Source organism: Chlorocebus sabaeus, chromosome 8 (genome assembly GCF_047675955.1).
Source record: "Chlorocebus sabaeus isolate Y175 chromosome 8, mChlSab1.0.hap1, whole genome shotgun sequence".
Lineage (NCBI taxonomy): Eukaryota > Metazoa > Chordata > Mammalia > Primates > Cercopithecidae > Chlorocebus > Chlorocebus sabaeus.
Genome location: NC_132911.1, coordinates 72,612,850 through 72,628,007, shown reverse-complemented (window position 1 = coordinate 72,628,007; position 15,158 = coordinate 72,612,850). Strand labels below are relative to the sequence as shown.

General features: G+C 36.3%; 1 protein-coding gene across 3 annotated transcripts in view; it reads right to left on the bottom strand.

Moving 5' to 3' along the window:
• The window catches only part of C8H8orf34 (chromosome 8 C8orf34 homolog), a 480,957-nt gene that overhangs the window by 359,757 nt on the left and 106,042 nt on the right, over positions 1 to 15,158 (bottom strand). For all 3 annotated transcript variants that reach the window (XM_008000806.3, XM_008000808.3, XM_038000419.2), the window contains exons 2-3: positions 14,136 to 14,283; positions 7,410 to 7,541 (exon numbers count right to left, since the gene is read on the bottom strand). In XM_008000806.3, the coding sequence (XP_007998997.2) occupies positions 7,410 to 7,541; positions 14,136 to 14,283 (280 nt within the window). The remainder of the gene's footprint in view (positions 1 to 7,409; positions 7,542 to 14,135; positions 14,284 to 15,158) is intronic.

The window sequence follows — 15,158 nt, the reverse complement described above, 5'->3', positions numbered from 1 at the left end:
AAAAATCAGTTTTATTTCTACACCCTGGCAATGACAATCTAAAAATGAAAATAAGAAACAATTCCATTTATGACAGCATCTGAAGGAATGAGATCCACTTAAATAAATTTAACCAAGGACATGCTAGTCTTGTACAACACAAACTAGAAAACATTGTTTAATGAAATTAAAGGGGATCTAAATAAATGAAGACATTACATGGTCATGATTTGGAAACATTTTTATGGTCACAATACTCTCCTAAGTGATCCACAGATTCAATGCATTTCCTAAGAAAATCCAAATGGCCTTTATGCAGAAATATTTTAAACAACTGATTCTAAAATTCATATAGAACTTCAAGGCCCTCAGAGTAGCCTAAATAATCATGAGAGAGAAAAACAAAAAAAATGAAGTCAGAGGATTCATACTTTCCAATTTCAAAACTTATTACATAACTACAGTTATCAAAACAGTGTGTGTAGTACTCACAAAAGGATAAACATATAGCTTAATGGAATGGAATTGAAAGTCTAAAAATAAACCCTCATATTCACGGTTACTTGATTTTTCAATGGGGTGACAAGATTATTCAATGAGGAAAGAAGAGTATTTTCAAAAAATTGGTACTGAGACAACTGATTATCCACATGGCAAAAAATGGAGTTGGACACCCATCATCTACTATATACAAAAATTAACTCAAAATGGAACAATTACCCGCATGTAAGAGCATAAACTATCACTCTTAGAAGAAATTATAGAGATAAGTCATTATGACCTGGGATTTGGCAAGAGTTTCTTAGATATGACACCAAAAACACAAGCCAAAAAGAAAGGAAAATAGATCAGTTGAGCTCCATCAAAATTAAAAAACTAATGTACATAAAATAACACTATTAATAAAGTAAAAAATAATCCCCAAAATGGAAAAATATTCATAAATCATATCTCTGATAAGGATCTAGTATCCAGAATAAAAAACTCTCATAACTCAAGAATAAAGAGTAACAACTCACTTAAAAAATGAGCTAAGAGCATGAATAAACATTTTTCCAAAGAAGACATTCAAATGGCCAAGAAACACTTGAAAGGATGCTCAAAACTATTAGCCATTAGAGAAATGCAAATTAAGACAACAATGAGATACCACTTTACATCCAACTGGACAGCTATACATTTTTTAGAAAAAGGAAAGGAAAGAAAGAAAATAACAAGATTCGGTAAATATATGAAGAATTGGAACCCTTGTATATTGCTAGTAAGCATGTGAAATGGTGTAGCTTCTTTGAAAAAAGTTGGCATCTCCTCGAAGTTACACATAGAGTTATCATATAACTCAGCAAATCAATTACACAGTAATATAAATTATCATAGTGTCTATATTATATAATATCAATTATCCAAATAATGAAAAAGGTAATAAAAATGCTTGTATATGAATGTTCATAGCAATATGATTCAAGATAGCTAAAAGATAGAAGCATACAAAACACCCATCAGCAGATGAATGGATAAACAAAATGTGGCTTAACCACACAATGGAATATCATTCAGTCACAAAAAGGACTGAAGTAGTGTACACACCACCATGTAGATAAACCACAAAAACATGCTAAGTAAAGTAAGTCAGAGACAAAAGTTCATACATTGTGATTTCACTCCTATGGTATACAGGAATACCTTGCTTTACTGTACTTCATTTTGTAATGCTTTGCAGACAATTTTTTTTGTTTCTTTACAAATTAAACATTTGTGGAGACCCTGCATTGAACAAATCTATCAGCTTAATTTTTCCAACAGCATGTGCTCATTCTGTGACTCTGTGTAATATTTGGTAAATCTAACAATATTTTAAATTTTTTCCATCAGTGATCTTTGATATTACTGTTGTAATTGTTTCCAGGTGCCACAAACCACACCCATGTAAGATGGTGAACTTAACCAATAAATGTGTGTGTTCTGTCTACTCCACTGACCAGTCATTCCCTCACCTCTCTCCTTCACCTTGTGATTCCCTATTCCCTGAAACACAACAATTTTGAAACTAGGCCAATTTAAAACCCTACAATGGCCTCTAAGTGTTCAAGTGAAAGGAAGAGTTGCAGGTCTCTGGTAAAGATAGAAATGATTAAGCTTAGTGAAGAAGGCGTGTTGAAAGACAAGATAGGCTGAAAGCTAGGCCTCTGGTGCCAAACATTTAGCCAAGTTGAGAATGCAAATGAAAAGTTCTTGAAGAAAATTAGAAGTGCTATTCCAGTAAACACACGAATGGTAAGAAAGTGAAATAATCTTATTGCTGATATGGAGAAAGTCTGAGTGGTCAGGATAGAAGATCAAATCAGCCACGACATTCCCCTAAGCCAAGGCCTAATCCAAAGCAAGGTCCTAACTCTCCTCAGTTCCATGAAGGCTGAGGAAGCTGCAGAAGAAAAGTTGAAAGGTAGCAGAGGTTGGTTCATGAGGTTTCAGGAAATAAGCCATCTCCATAACATAAAAGTATAAGATGAAGTAGCAAGTGCTGATGGAAAAGACACACCAAGTGACCCAGAAGATCTAGCTAAGATAATTGATGAAGGTGGCTTCACTAAACAACAGATTGTCCATGTAGACAAAACAGTCTCATGCTGGAAGAAGGTGCCATTTAAGACTTTCACAGCTAGAGAGAAGTAGTCAGTGCCTGGCTTCAAAGCTTCAAAGGATAGGCTGACTCCCTTGTCAGGGGCTAATGCAGCTGGTGACTTTAAGTTGAAGTCAATGCTTATTTACCATACCAAAAATCCTGGGGACCATAAGAATTATGCTATATCTACTCTGTCTGTGCTCTATAAATAAAACAACAAAGCCTGGATGACAGCACATCTGTTTCCAGCATGGTTTACTAATCATTTTAAGCCTGCTGTTGAGACCTACTGCTAAGAAGAAAAGCTTCCTTTCAAAATGTTACTGTTCATTGACAATGCACCCAGTCACCCCAGAGTGCTGATGGCAATGTAGAAGGAGATTAATATTTTCATGTCTGTTAACACAATGTCTATTCTGCAATCCATGAATCAACAAGTTTCATCTGGACTTTCAAGTCTTATTACTTAAGAAATACATTTTATAAGGGTATATCTGCCATAGATAGTGATTCTTCTGATGGATCTGGGGGCAAATAACTTGAAAAAGTTCATTAAAAAGATTTACCATTCTAGATGCCATTAAGAACATCTGTGATTCATGGGAGGAGATCAAAATATTTATATTAATAGGAGCCTGGAAGAAGTAAATTCCAACCCTTATTGATGACTTTGAAGTGTTCAAGACTTCAGTGAAGGAAGTAACTGAATATATGGTGGAAATAGCAAGAGAACTAGAAATAGAAGCGGCACCTGAAGATGTGACTGAATTGCCACAATCTCATGATAGAACTTGAATGCATGAGGAGTTGCTTCTTATGGATGAGTAGAAAAAAGTGGTTTCTTGAAACAGAATCTACTCTAGGTGAAGATGTTGTGAACATTGTTAAAATGTTACATTAGCTTAGTTGATAAAGCAGTGACTTAAAATACTGCATCAACTTAAAATATTGCATCAACTTAGTTGATAAAGCAGTGACAGGGTTTAAGAGGATTGACTCCAATTTTGAAAGAAGTTATACTCTGTGTACAATGCTACCAAATAGCATCACATGCTATGAATAACTTTTTCATGAAAAGAAGAGTCAATTGGCTCCATGAGTCCATTGGCAAACTTCATTGCTGTCTCATTTTAGGAAATTGCCACAGACACCTCAACCTTTAGTAGCCACCACCCTGATCAGTCCACAGCCATCAACATCAAGGCAAGGTTCTTCACCAGCAAAATGATTATGACTCATTGAAAGCTCAGGTGATTGTTAGAATCTTTGGCAATAAAGTATCTTTATTTAAAATATATACGTTGTTTTCTTACACATAATGTTGTTGCACACTAAATAGACTACAGTAGAGTATAAATATAACTTTTTTAGGTGCTGGGAAACAAAAAAAATTGTGTGACTGACATTGTGATATTCACTTAATTGCAGTGGCCTGGAACTGAACCCACAATATCTCCAAGACATGCCAGTATCCAGAATAGATACATTCATAGAGACAAAAAGCAGGTTGCCAGGGGCTGGTGGGAGGTGGGAATGTTGAGTCACTACTTACTGGGTACATTATTTCCTTTTGGGATGATGAAAATATTTTCAAACTAGATAGGGACTAGGTAGCATAATATTGTGAATGTACTGAATGCCACTGAATTGTACATTTTAGGATAATCTTATGTTAACTTTATGTAAAAAACAGTCTTGGCGTGATTTTTTATAAGCCATAGTAACTGGAACATCTCTAAAAATTGTTTATCTCCCAGCACTTTGGGAAGCCGAGACGGGCGGATCACGAGGTCAGGAGATCGAGACCATCCTGGCTAACATGGTGAAACCCCGTCTCTACTAAAAATAAAAATACAAAAAAATAAGCCGGGCGAGGTGGCGGGCGCCTGTAGTCCCAGCTGCTCGGGAGGCTGAGGCAGGAGAATTGCGCGAACCCGGGAGGCGGAGCTTGCAGTGAGCAGAGAGCGGGCCACTGCACTCCAGCCTGGGCGACAGAGCGAGACTCTGTCTCAAAAAAAAAAAAAAAAAAAAAAAAAAAAAAAAAAAAAAAAAAAAAAATTGTTTATCTCTCTTCAGGTATGATTTTGTGTTTGTTTGTTTGTTTTGTTGTTTGTTTGCTTTTCTATGTGACTTTGTTGAGTATAGTGTTTATAAATATTAAGTCAATGTAGTTGATAGTCTTGTTCAAATCTTCTATATTCTTACTAAATTTTTTCAGTCAATTTATTCTGTTTACATCTTCCTTTAGTTCTATAAATTTTTGCATCATGTATTGAGAACTTTTGTTATTGGGTGCATAACCCTTTAGTAGTATTATGTCTTCTTAATTAAATAACCTTTTATGATTATGATATGATCTCTTTATCTCTGGTAATGTCCTTTGTCTTGAGTTTTTATTTTGATATTACTCTAGCCATACAGACTTCTTTTTGCTAGAACTTCAAACTGTTTGTATCTGCATATTTTTAGTGTGTTTCTTATATTTTAAAAAATCTATACTCTTTATTCAGTCTGACAATACTTGCTTTAATTGGAATGTTTAGTACATTTATATTTATTATAATTGTGGGCACATCTGTACTTCTACTTACAATATTGGTGTCCATCTTCTATTTTTCCAATCTGTCCTTTCTTTCTCTGTTACTTTTCTCCTGTCTTTGTTTTGTGAGGATGAATGATTTTTTTCACATCCCATTATAATGTGTCTACTAATTTTTAATTTAAGCATTTTGTGCTAGTTCTCAGTAATGCTTTAGAGAAGAAAAATGCATCTTTAATTCATCACAATCTATGTGCAAAGATATTTTATTACTTCAGAAATAATTTGTTTGAACAAGTATTTCTAAAGAATAACCCTTAATCTGTTGTGCTCTTATTGTCGTATATATTAATTCTACATATGCTATTTAAAAAAAAAAAACATGCTATTTTATTATTATTTCTGCTTTAAAAAGCTTGGTAACAGTCTAGTGAAACTAGAGGTTGGGAGTAGGTTACCTGAGTAAAAAGGAGTATAATCAGACACCAGACCACCAGCAGCACCCTGTGGCTAGATAGCATCCTATAAAGAGCACAGGACCTGCACAATGAGCGGGCCTTTAGGTATTCTCCTCTTAATGATGAAGTGGTCAAATCGAGAACTGATTCTATAATTTAGTAATCTCCTAAGGTTTTGAACTTATCATGGAAGAGAGCAAGAGTAAAAAGACAGAGAGGTAGGGATCCATGATGAAAAGGGAGACTGAGACTTTATTCATTGCACTTTTTGGTTCTTCCTTTATTCATTTTTATCATTTAGAATTTATTAATTGAAACAGGCACCATGTTGGATATTACTAGCAACACTGTTGTAAAAAAGACATGCACATTTTAAACTTGAATATTTTTTTAAATGTTAGAACCTAATTCTATATACCAAAATGATGAAGCGGGACAATTTGGTTACAATCACAATTTCTAAAGAACACTTTAAGTTGTTCACACTTCATATAATTCTCACAAGAACTTGATGTGGTTAATGCAATATTTTTTTATGAGTATCACTATGTAAATGAAGCTGCTCATAAAGTTAAATCTAGTTGCTTTCACAAATGACCCAGATGCAGATTCCAGTTAGCACATAGTGGTTTTCAAACATTTTCAAAGAAAGATAAATATTTTCTGCCTACTCCTTTCTCTGTTGAAACTAAAATCAAACAACTCACCCTGTAACGAGCACAAGGAATTGATGTATAAGAACAGCTTGCAAGCTCTCTTTTCTTCTAAGAATAGCTGTGATTTGCTAGAGGTTCCTGAGATTTTTTGACATGTTTATACATATGTGGGGATAGCGGAGCACTGAAGAATCCCAGTAGCTACCAAAGCAGTGGGACATTGAGAGAGAAGAGATATTTAGGTGGTATAGCTTGGATATTTGTTCTCTCCAAATCACATGGTAAATCTGATCACCAATATTGGAGGTCGGGCCTGGTGGAAGGTGTTTGGGTTATGGGAGTCAATTCCTCAAAATGGCTTGGTGCCGTCCTCACAGTAAGGAGTGATTTCTCACTCTATTAATTCTTACAAGATCTGATTGTTAAAAAGAGCCTGGCACTTCCCTCCCCTCTCTCTTTCTCCTTCCTCTCGCCATATGATGCGTGTGTCCCTTCACCTTCTGCCATGAGTGGAAGCTTCTTGAGACTCTCACAAGAAGCAGATGCTAGTGTCATGCTTCTTGTACAGCCTGCAGAACTGTAAGCCAAATAAACCTCTTTGCTTTATAAAATACCCAGCCTCAGTCATTCCTTTGTTGTAACATCAAAACAAAGACATTAAAGTAGTAGGGAAGAGAATAAATATAGGGACTTCCATCACAAATTAATCAGTAGGACTTCAGGAAAATCCCAGATGAAATATTTTTTTAAAAAATTTTACTAAATGTTTTGAATAGAAATCTTCTTTGCTTCTACTCTAAGAGATTTAATTTGCTTTTATGTACTTCATTAAATATAGGTAGGTACTGCTTTCAATATGATGTAATGCTGCAATTGACTATGAGGGGCAAGAGACCTGCTCCATGCAGTTTATATTCTTCAAGGAATATTATATTCAAAAAGGGTCTAAGTGAATTACACATGTTTGAGAATATAAGCAAGCAAATAGATACATATGAATAAAGATCAAATGCAGAGTAAAAGTGAAATTCACTAAGATTAAAGGCCAGAAATATCAGATGAAAAGTTGGGCTTCAATGACCACCTTTTCTTCATTTTCTTAACAACATAAACTTACATGCTTTGAATAGCATTTGAATAAGAAACTTCCTTACATGATTTGGAGTCCGTTGATGGTGGAGAAATATTAGACACAGCAAGGTCACTTTTTGATTTTTTAGGCTTCTTTGCATTTAATTGCCAAGGTTTATCATAGCTTCTGAAATCCCTTCTTGTTCCTTTGGATTCTGTTAAAACAAAATATACATCAAATCGCAACAAAGTGATTTCAAGATTGAACAAAAACCAAGTCCACGATTCATTAAATACACTTGACAAAACATACAGGTCACCTCAGATCAAAAATAATGTACACACGCAAAAGTACTTCTTGTTTAATTTCATCTGTAAATTCGACTTTTAAATCTGCTATGAATCAGTTTTATATATGCATATGATTAAGATTATATCATATAAAACTATGAAATTGGCAGGGTGTGGAGGCTCACGCCTGTAATTCCAGCACTTTGGGAGACCGAGGTGGGTGGATCACCTGAGGTCAGGAGTTTGAGACCTGACCAGCATGGTGAAACCCCATTGTCTCCACTAAAAATACAAAAATTAGCCAGGTGTGGTGGTGGGCGCCTGTAATCACAGCTACTCAGGAGGCTGAGACAGGAGAATTACTTGAACCCAGGAGGCAGAAGTTGCAGTGAGCTGAGATTGTGCCACTGCACTCCAGCCCAAGTGACAGAGACTCTGTCAAAAACACACACACACACACACATACACACACATATACACAAAAACCAAAAAACAAAAACCCATGAAATTAATTTGAAATGTTTTTCAGGCATGGGTTCCCTTCACTTAAAATAACATTCTATGAACGTCATGGAATAAAGCATTGCATTCTGTTATAAATAAAAACAAACATTTCAGTAAATTTCACTCACTTGATGCCACCTTATCTATTATAACACATAAAATCATTGATATTCACCTAAATCAATTTATCTTCTATTGCAAGAAAGATAAATTTAAATCAACCAACACTGCTACTTTGAAATTCCCCTTAGAAGGTGGTCACCGTCTTTCCCATTCCACAATTAAAGGGCCTTTCAAGAGTTCATCCATCTTGACTTCTTTTACAAGAATTTCATGTTTTTATACAGAACAATCTTTTTCCTCATCCCCATATCACCTGATAACTCTTTCTTCATCTCATTTATTCCTTCCTCATCTTCCATTCCTCTAATCTATGTGGCATTCTTTAGTTTCTTTATGCCTTCTTGTCTTAATTTACAAACTTAAAAACCACCCTAGCTTCATGGATGACTCATGAGTCTTTCTCCGGCCACTCACTTATAAATAACTAACATACATCATTACACATTAATGGATTCCTCAAACTTTCATGTTAAGGTTGTACTTAACTAGCTGTTACCCAATTTGTCCACCTCCAAAATCCCATTAAATACCAAAAAGCCATGAAAATTCTAAAGCATTAGGAACATAAATATTTGTCCATGATCTGCTAGAACCCAGGAAGTATTTCCATAGATAAGGTTAAGAGAGGATATAGGCCAGTCAGAAAGAGAATGGAAGATTTCTAGGTATCTACCCCAAACTTGGAGTCATCTCCTTATGTTGTTTCACAGTCTTTCAGAATTTGTCTTTCTACATCCATTCGTGGACTATCAATTCTTCTAATGCAACATAGGTAATGGGAGAAAAAAACCTTGGTCATAAAATATAGCATCTCATAATATAAAGGAATATTAAATGGAGCCAGAGTGGAATGAAATGAATGTTGTGGCTTTCTTTATTCTCTACTTATAGCAAGAAAAAATCCGTATTAATTCAAGTAATTTAGCAATGATATGTTTATCTAATTCATTGGAAAGAGATAAGAGATAGTAAGTCATGCATCAATTTTGCAGAAGCTTAAAGGATTCAACTAATATTGAAAATTTTAATAGCCACCATGATTTCACCTCTCTAAAGTTTTGAAAAGAATCCAAATAGTTCCAAGATATATGGAGAGAGAACAAAGAAGAGTTCACCTACACTATTTGTTGATAAATCTAGAACTGGATAGAACATTCCTCACTGAAGTTTGAATAAAAACAGAAAATATTCTAAGAATCATTTAATAAAAAACAAGAATACAGTATTCACAATGCAGAGGTAATCATAGTTTTAAAAAATATTTATAATGGAAAGCCATTAAATGTTGGAATGTGACTGTGACTGTTTTGTCTTCTCAGCAAAAATAAAAGAAAGTGGACTCAATGAAGCCAAAAGAAATTAGAAAGGAGATAGGCTAACCAACCTATGAATAAAAATGTAACTGTGTACAGAAATAATAAAAAGAAGACGAGATAAAGAAGCAGCAACAGGAAACTAAAATGCAATACCAACATTTAAATTTGTGTTCAAAGCCAGAAAGAGAAAACCGATAGTGTAGAAAATTGAATCAGTGACACACAGAAAACACTTTGCTTGATACACTTCTCTAGAGGACAGTCAACAAAGAAAGGCAAATACAATGCCAAATGAAATGAGAAAAACAGAGAACAGTAAATAAGACTCAACTTACACATAATAGATTTTCCTGAAAAATCATAGTTGACATTCCGGTAAAACTTTTGAATATCAGAAGTAAAAAAATTTTGTAAGTATTCAAGAAAAATCATTTGTCTTTTATTCCTACAAAGGAATAAAAATAAGGCTGTTTTCAAGATTCTCCACAATATTAAATGGCAGACTTTTAAGGAGAAAATGCTGTGTCCCGAGTTGCTAGATATATTTAAAGGCAACAAAAGAATATCTTCAGATATTTCCAAAAAGTATGATATTCATGTACTTTGAATATTGCGATGTTTTCTAGCTAATTAAAAGATGCACCAGGCTGGGTGTGATGGCTCACACCTGTAATCCCAGCACTTTGGGAGGCAGAGGTGGGCAGATTACGAGGTCAAGAGATCGAGACCATCCTGGCCAACATGGTGAAACCCCGTCTGTACTAAAAAATACAAAAAAAAGTTAGCTGGGCATGGTGGTGCATGCCTGTAGTCCCAGCTACTCGGGAGGTTGAGGCAGGAGAATCGCTTGAACCCAGGAGGCAGAGGTTGCAGTGAGCCAAGATCACGTCACTGCACTCCAGCCTGGTGACAGAGCGAGACTCTGTCTCAAAAACAAAACAAAACAAAACAAAACAAAAAACCAAAACAAACAAAAAGATTCACCAAAATCAGTAATTCAAAATTACAGTCAGGGTTTAAACTGGTATTATTTACCATCATTCAATTATAACCTCTTCAGTTTCATTCATATCCAACAATTCATCTATGCTTTTCTCTTCCTGCCTGCCATACTTTCCCTCTAAAATTTTTCCCCTTCCTCTGGGCCATACCCTCCACATAAACACTCTTCTATCTTCAAATGTCCCCTTTCATGTCTTAGCACAGCCCCCATTCTTCCCACGATAGTGTTCCCTCCTCTGCAGCTTCCTGGGATGATAGATGCTCTTGCCCCATGTCCCATGTTCCACAACCATGGGCTGTGGAAGCAGGGCTGGATCTCCTGGTTCAATGAGGCTTCTATGATTGAAGCCTCAAGAGTAAAGTAAAAGTGTCTGTTCTCTTAAGGGAAATGTCACTTAGCTATACTACTCATTTCTCTTCATTATCACACATTATCACCACCTTTTCGCCTCTGATCAATCTCACAGCCTTACTTCAGACAGTGGCATACTCTTTTCCTATCTCTTGTCCTTTCAATAACTTGAAATAAACTATACTGACCCATTTATCCTTAGACAAACCATGCATCAAGCCTCATACTTCCTTGCCCTGCTCAACTCTGAAGAGCTTCGCTTCCCTGATATTTCTGCTACCCACAAACTAAAGCTGCCCACAGGATTTTCTCATTATCTGGAATCATTCCACATCAAACATCTTGATCTCAAATATCACAATCTCTCAGCACAGCTTGTATCCTTCTGTGTTGCTCATATTTTCACCATATTGATCTCCTGAAAGTTTTGATTGGCTTTCTCTGTCTGAACCTCCCCCTCCACTTGCTCTCTACTTCTCAGACAGCTTGATCACCTGCAGTTTGCTCACAAATACCCTCAACTCCTTTTGCAAAACTGTTCTCCCACCCTTGCTGTAGTAACACAACCACAATTCTCAAAGTCTCCCAAACTGTTTTCTCTCTTCCTTCCCAGAACTTTCTGGGCACTGCTAGAGAAAAATAACAATCTTACTCATGGTTTCCATGATTCATTAATAATAATTAATTCATGTCCTCGACTTCAGTTAGGCCCTAAAAAAAAGCATCACAATCTTTTTAAAAAATTTTCCTTTGCCAACTCTTTTTTCCTTTCTCTTGGTAACTTTCCATAATTGGTGCACTTACTTCAGTCTTCCCTATCTGACCCCCCAACCACTTGTCTTGGCAAATGCCCTCGCCACATAATAAACAGACAAAATTTAGGGCACGTGAAATCATCTCACACTTGCCTTCTCCCAGTCCATCCCATACGCTATCTATAAATTTGACCCACATCTTCCTTTATTCTTTCACTCTTACTTTATCTGTATGAAATTGAAGGTCACATCTGGGACTCCTGCTTTGACCCATCCCCAAAGCTTTAGACTCACATCCAATAGCCTGCTAAAATTATCTACTCAAGTGAGCCACAAGAAATTAAAATTCATCAACAGGTACTAAGAGAACTGATAGAATAACATGGTAGTTCTTAACCATGATCTCTTTCCCATGGTATTTCCTCCCACAATATCCCCACCCCTCAAATGCAGACAGAACTTTTAACTTGCTTTGAAACAGTGGAATATGGCAAAGGTGATGAGGTGTCAATGCTGTGATTACATTCTAGTATATAAGATCCATCGTAGTAGATTGGAATGAGAAAAATGCCCTTGTTAACTTTAAAGAAGTGGGTTGCCAGCTGGGTGTGGTGAATCACAACTGTGATCCCAATGCTTTGGGAGGCTGAAGTAGGAGGATCACTTGAGCCCAGAAGTTCAAGGTCATAGTGAACTATGGTCATGCCACTGCACTAAAGCCCAGGCAATAGAGCAAGACCTTGACTCCATTTTAAAGAAGAAAAAAAGAAGGAAGAAGGAAGATGAAGGAGGAGGAGGAGGAGGAGGAGAATAAGAAGAGGAAAAAGAAGAAAAGGAGGAAGAATTAGTAAGCTGACGTGATGGGAGAGACATGTAGCAGGGACTCTGGGTTGCACCTAGGAGGCGAGAGTAGCTCCTGGCTGAAAGTCAGTCAGAAAATAGGGACCTCAGCCATATAGCTGCAGAAAATTAGTTCTGCCAACAGCCCAAATGAGCTTGGAAGCAGATTCTTTCCTAGTCCAGCCTCCAGATGAGAATGTAACCCAGCCAACAAGTTGATTTGCAGCCCTGTGGGACCAAGCAGAGGACTCAGCTAAATCATGCACAGACTTCCCACATGTAAACACTGAGGTACTTAATGTGTGCGATTAAAAATGCAGAGTTGGCCGGCGCAGTGGCTCACATCTGTAATCCCAGCACTTTGGGAGGCTGAGGCCGGCAGACCACGAGGTCAGGAGACCAAGACCATCCTGGCTAACACGGTGAAACCCCGTCTCTACTAAAAATACAAAAAATTAGCCGGCTGTGGAAGCGAGCGCCTGTAGTCCCAGCTACTCGGGAGGCTGAGGCAGGAGAATGGCGTGAACCCGGGGGTGCGGAGCTTGCAGTGAGCCGAGATCGCGCCACTGGAGTGCAGTGGCACTCCAGCCTGGATGACAGAGTGAGACTCCGTCTCAAAAAAAAAAAAAAAAAAAAAAAAAAAAAAGGCAGAGTTCAATATACTCCTATCTCTTCAGATACTGATTTATAAAATATGGACTCACATGAGCTACAGCAAATTCATAGATACTCATCTGACATGAGTTTATGGGTACCATCTCGGTACCTATAAACCAAAGCCCCTGCCTACCTACCCATTCTACCTAGAATCTAAACCCAAGAAAGTTAAGGCCAAGAAGGCATTCATATGAGATACAACCAAAGAAGACCAAAATCCTTGCATGGGATCCCATAAAGCATGAAGAGGCGGAGAGAAGAGATAATACCATCCAAGGAAAGTCATTTGGAGTAGTCAGATTTCTACGGGAATCAGACAAGAAGTTGGTTACCTAAGCAATGGGCATGAGGGGATTTGGATTTGAAAGTAAATGTCAAACTAACAGACCAATGTGTAAACACATTTTACGAGCAAAGACTGAGGTCATGTCTACCTAATTCTTTCACCAGTGTTTACTGGGGAGATGAGGCTATTATACACTCAGAAAACTAGTTCCCTGATGTAAAGAGTCAGTGACTCTTCCCAAGGTTTACTACACAGGATAAAATTGGGGCATGGAGAAATAAAGAACAATCATCAATTTGGGCAACAAGAAAAGTAATCCTGTAGAACTCTACCATTATCTTTCTATATAGATAAGCTATAAGCATTTAATTCAAATTATTCATTAAAAATAAGTTTAGGATAACTAGTTTGCATTTATACAGGATAAAATCTTTTGATGCAAATCTGAATCTTATCTGTATTAAAATGGAATGTGCTGATTCTTGTATTTTGATACATAATACATTACAATATATTCAAATTTAGTAATTTATGACAAATTTTAGCACGTAGGTAAGGTCAGAGATGAACACATGAAACCTTCGGTAACTATCTATCTAGATTTATCTTATTAGAATCAAAGGGTTTTGAAATTTTGACATTAAATGAATCCCAAATTAACTGCATATATATTCTTCATTTACCTGATGTTTCGCTTTCTGCCCATAAAGCTGCAGATCCAGACAAAGTTCTTTGAAGTTGTCCACGGTTCCCTTGTTTAGACTGAAGATGGTCAATGAGAAATGGGATTGGCTGGTCAGGTGTCTCAGTTATTAACTTGGTCATTAATTCCTGAAGGCAGAATAGAGTGCACAATTATAATTAATAATAACAGCAACAATAATAGCAAACACTTACTTAGCATTTAATATTGTCAGGCACTGGTCTAACTGCTTTATATACAGCAACTAACTTCGTGCTTATAACAATATTTTCAGACAGTTACTGCCCTCATTCTGAGGAAACAATAGCAGAGAAGTAAATTGTCCATGTTACAGAGCTAATATGTGGCAAAGCCAAGATACATTTATTTTTTATTTTGTATTATACTTAGCCAACAACATACTAAAAGTTTAATCTAAATTCCTTTAAAATTATAGCTTAAGAATTTTAAACTTCAGTTTGCTGTTTTGAGAGATATTATAAACTAAACTTTTGCTAAACTTCACCATCTACCTTATATAAATGTCATTTTTTTTCTTCTTAATGGTATAAAAATAACAAAAGTGAAGAAATTTTTCTTGGAATTAAAGAAACAAGTAATAAGTCACAGACTTATAGGAACCAAAAAGTGTCTTAAAGTAGTCTCTAAGAAATACAGAATTCTCCTTTTGTAAAAATTCCTGATGCGTTTCCTTCCTTCTTCCTTCCTTCTGCTCTTTTTTTGAGTTGAGCAATGGTAAGTTATCTACCTGCAAGGCAGGCTGTTCCATTTTGGACAGCTCTAATGATACTTTAAATTGGGCTGAAATCTGCCCAAGGGTAAGCTCTACATTTCTTAAAAAAAATATTTTCCAGTCAGGAACACCAAAGAGTAATCTCCAATTTGCAGTCCATTAGAATCCCTAGATTTTTCAAATAGGAACAGCTGTCAAGCCACATGGATATCATTTTGTGCTGTGTAATTGGGTTTGTGAACTTATGTGCACCATTTATATTAATATCAG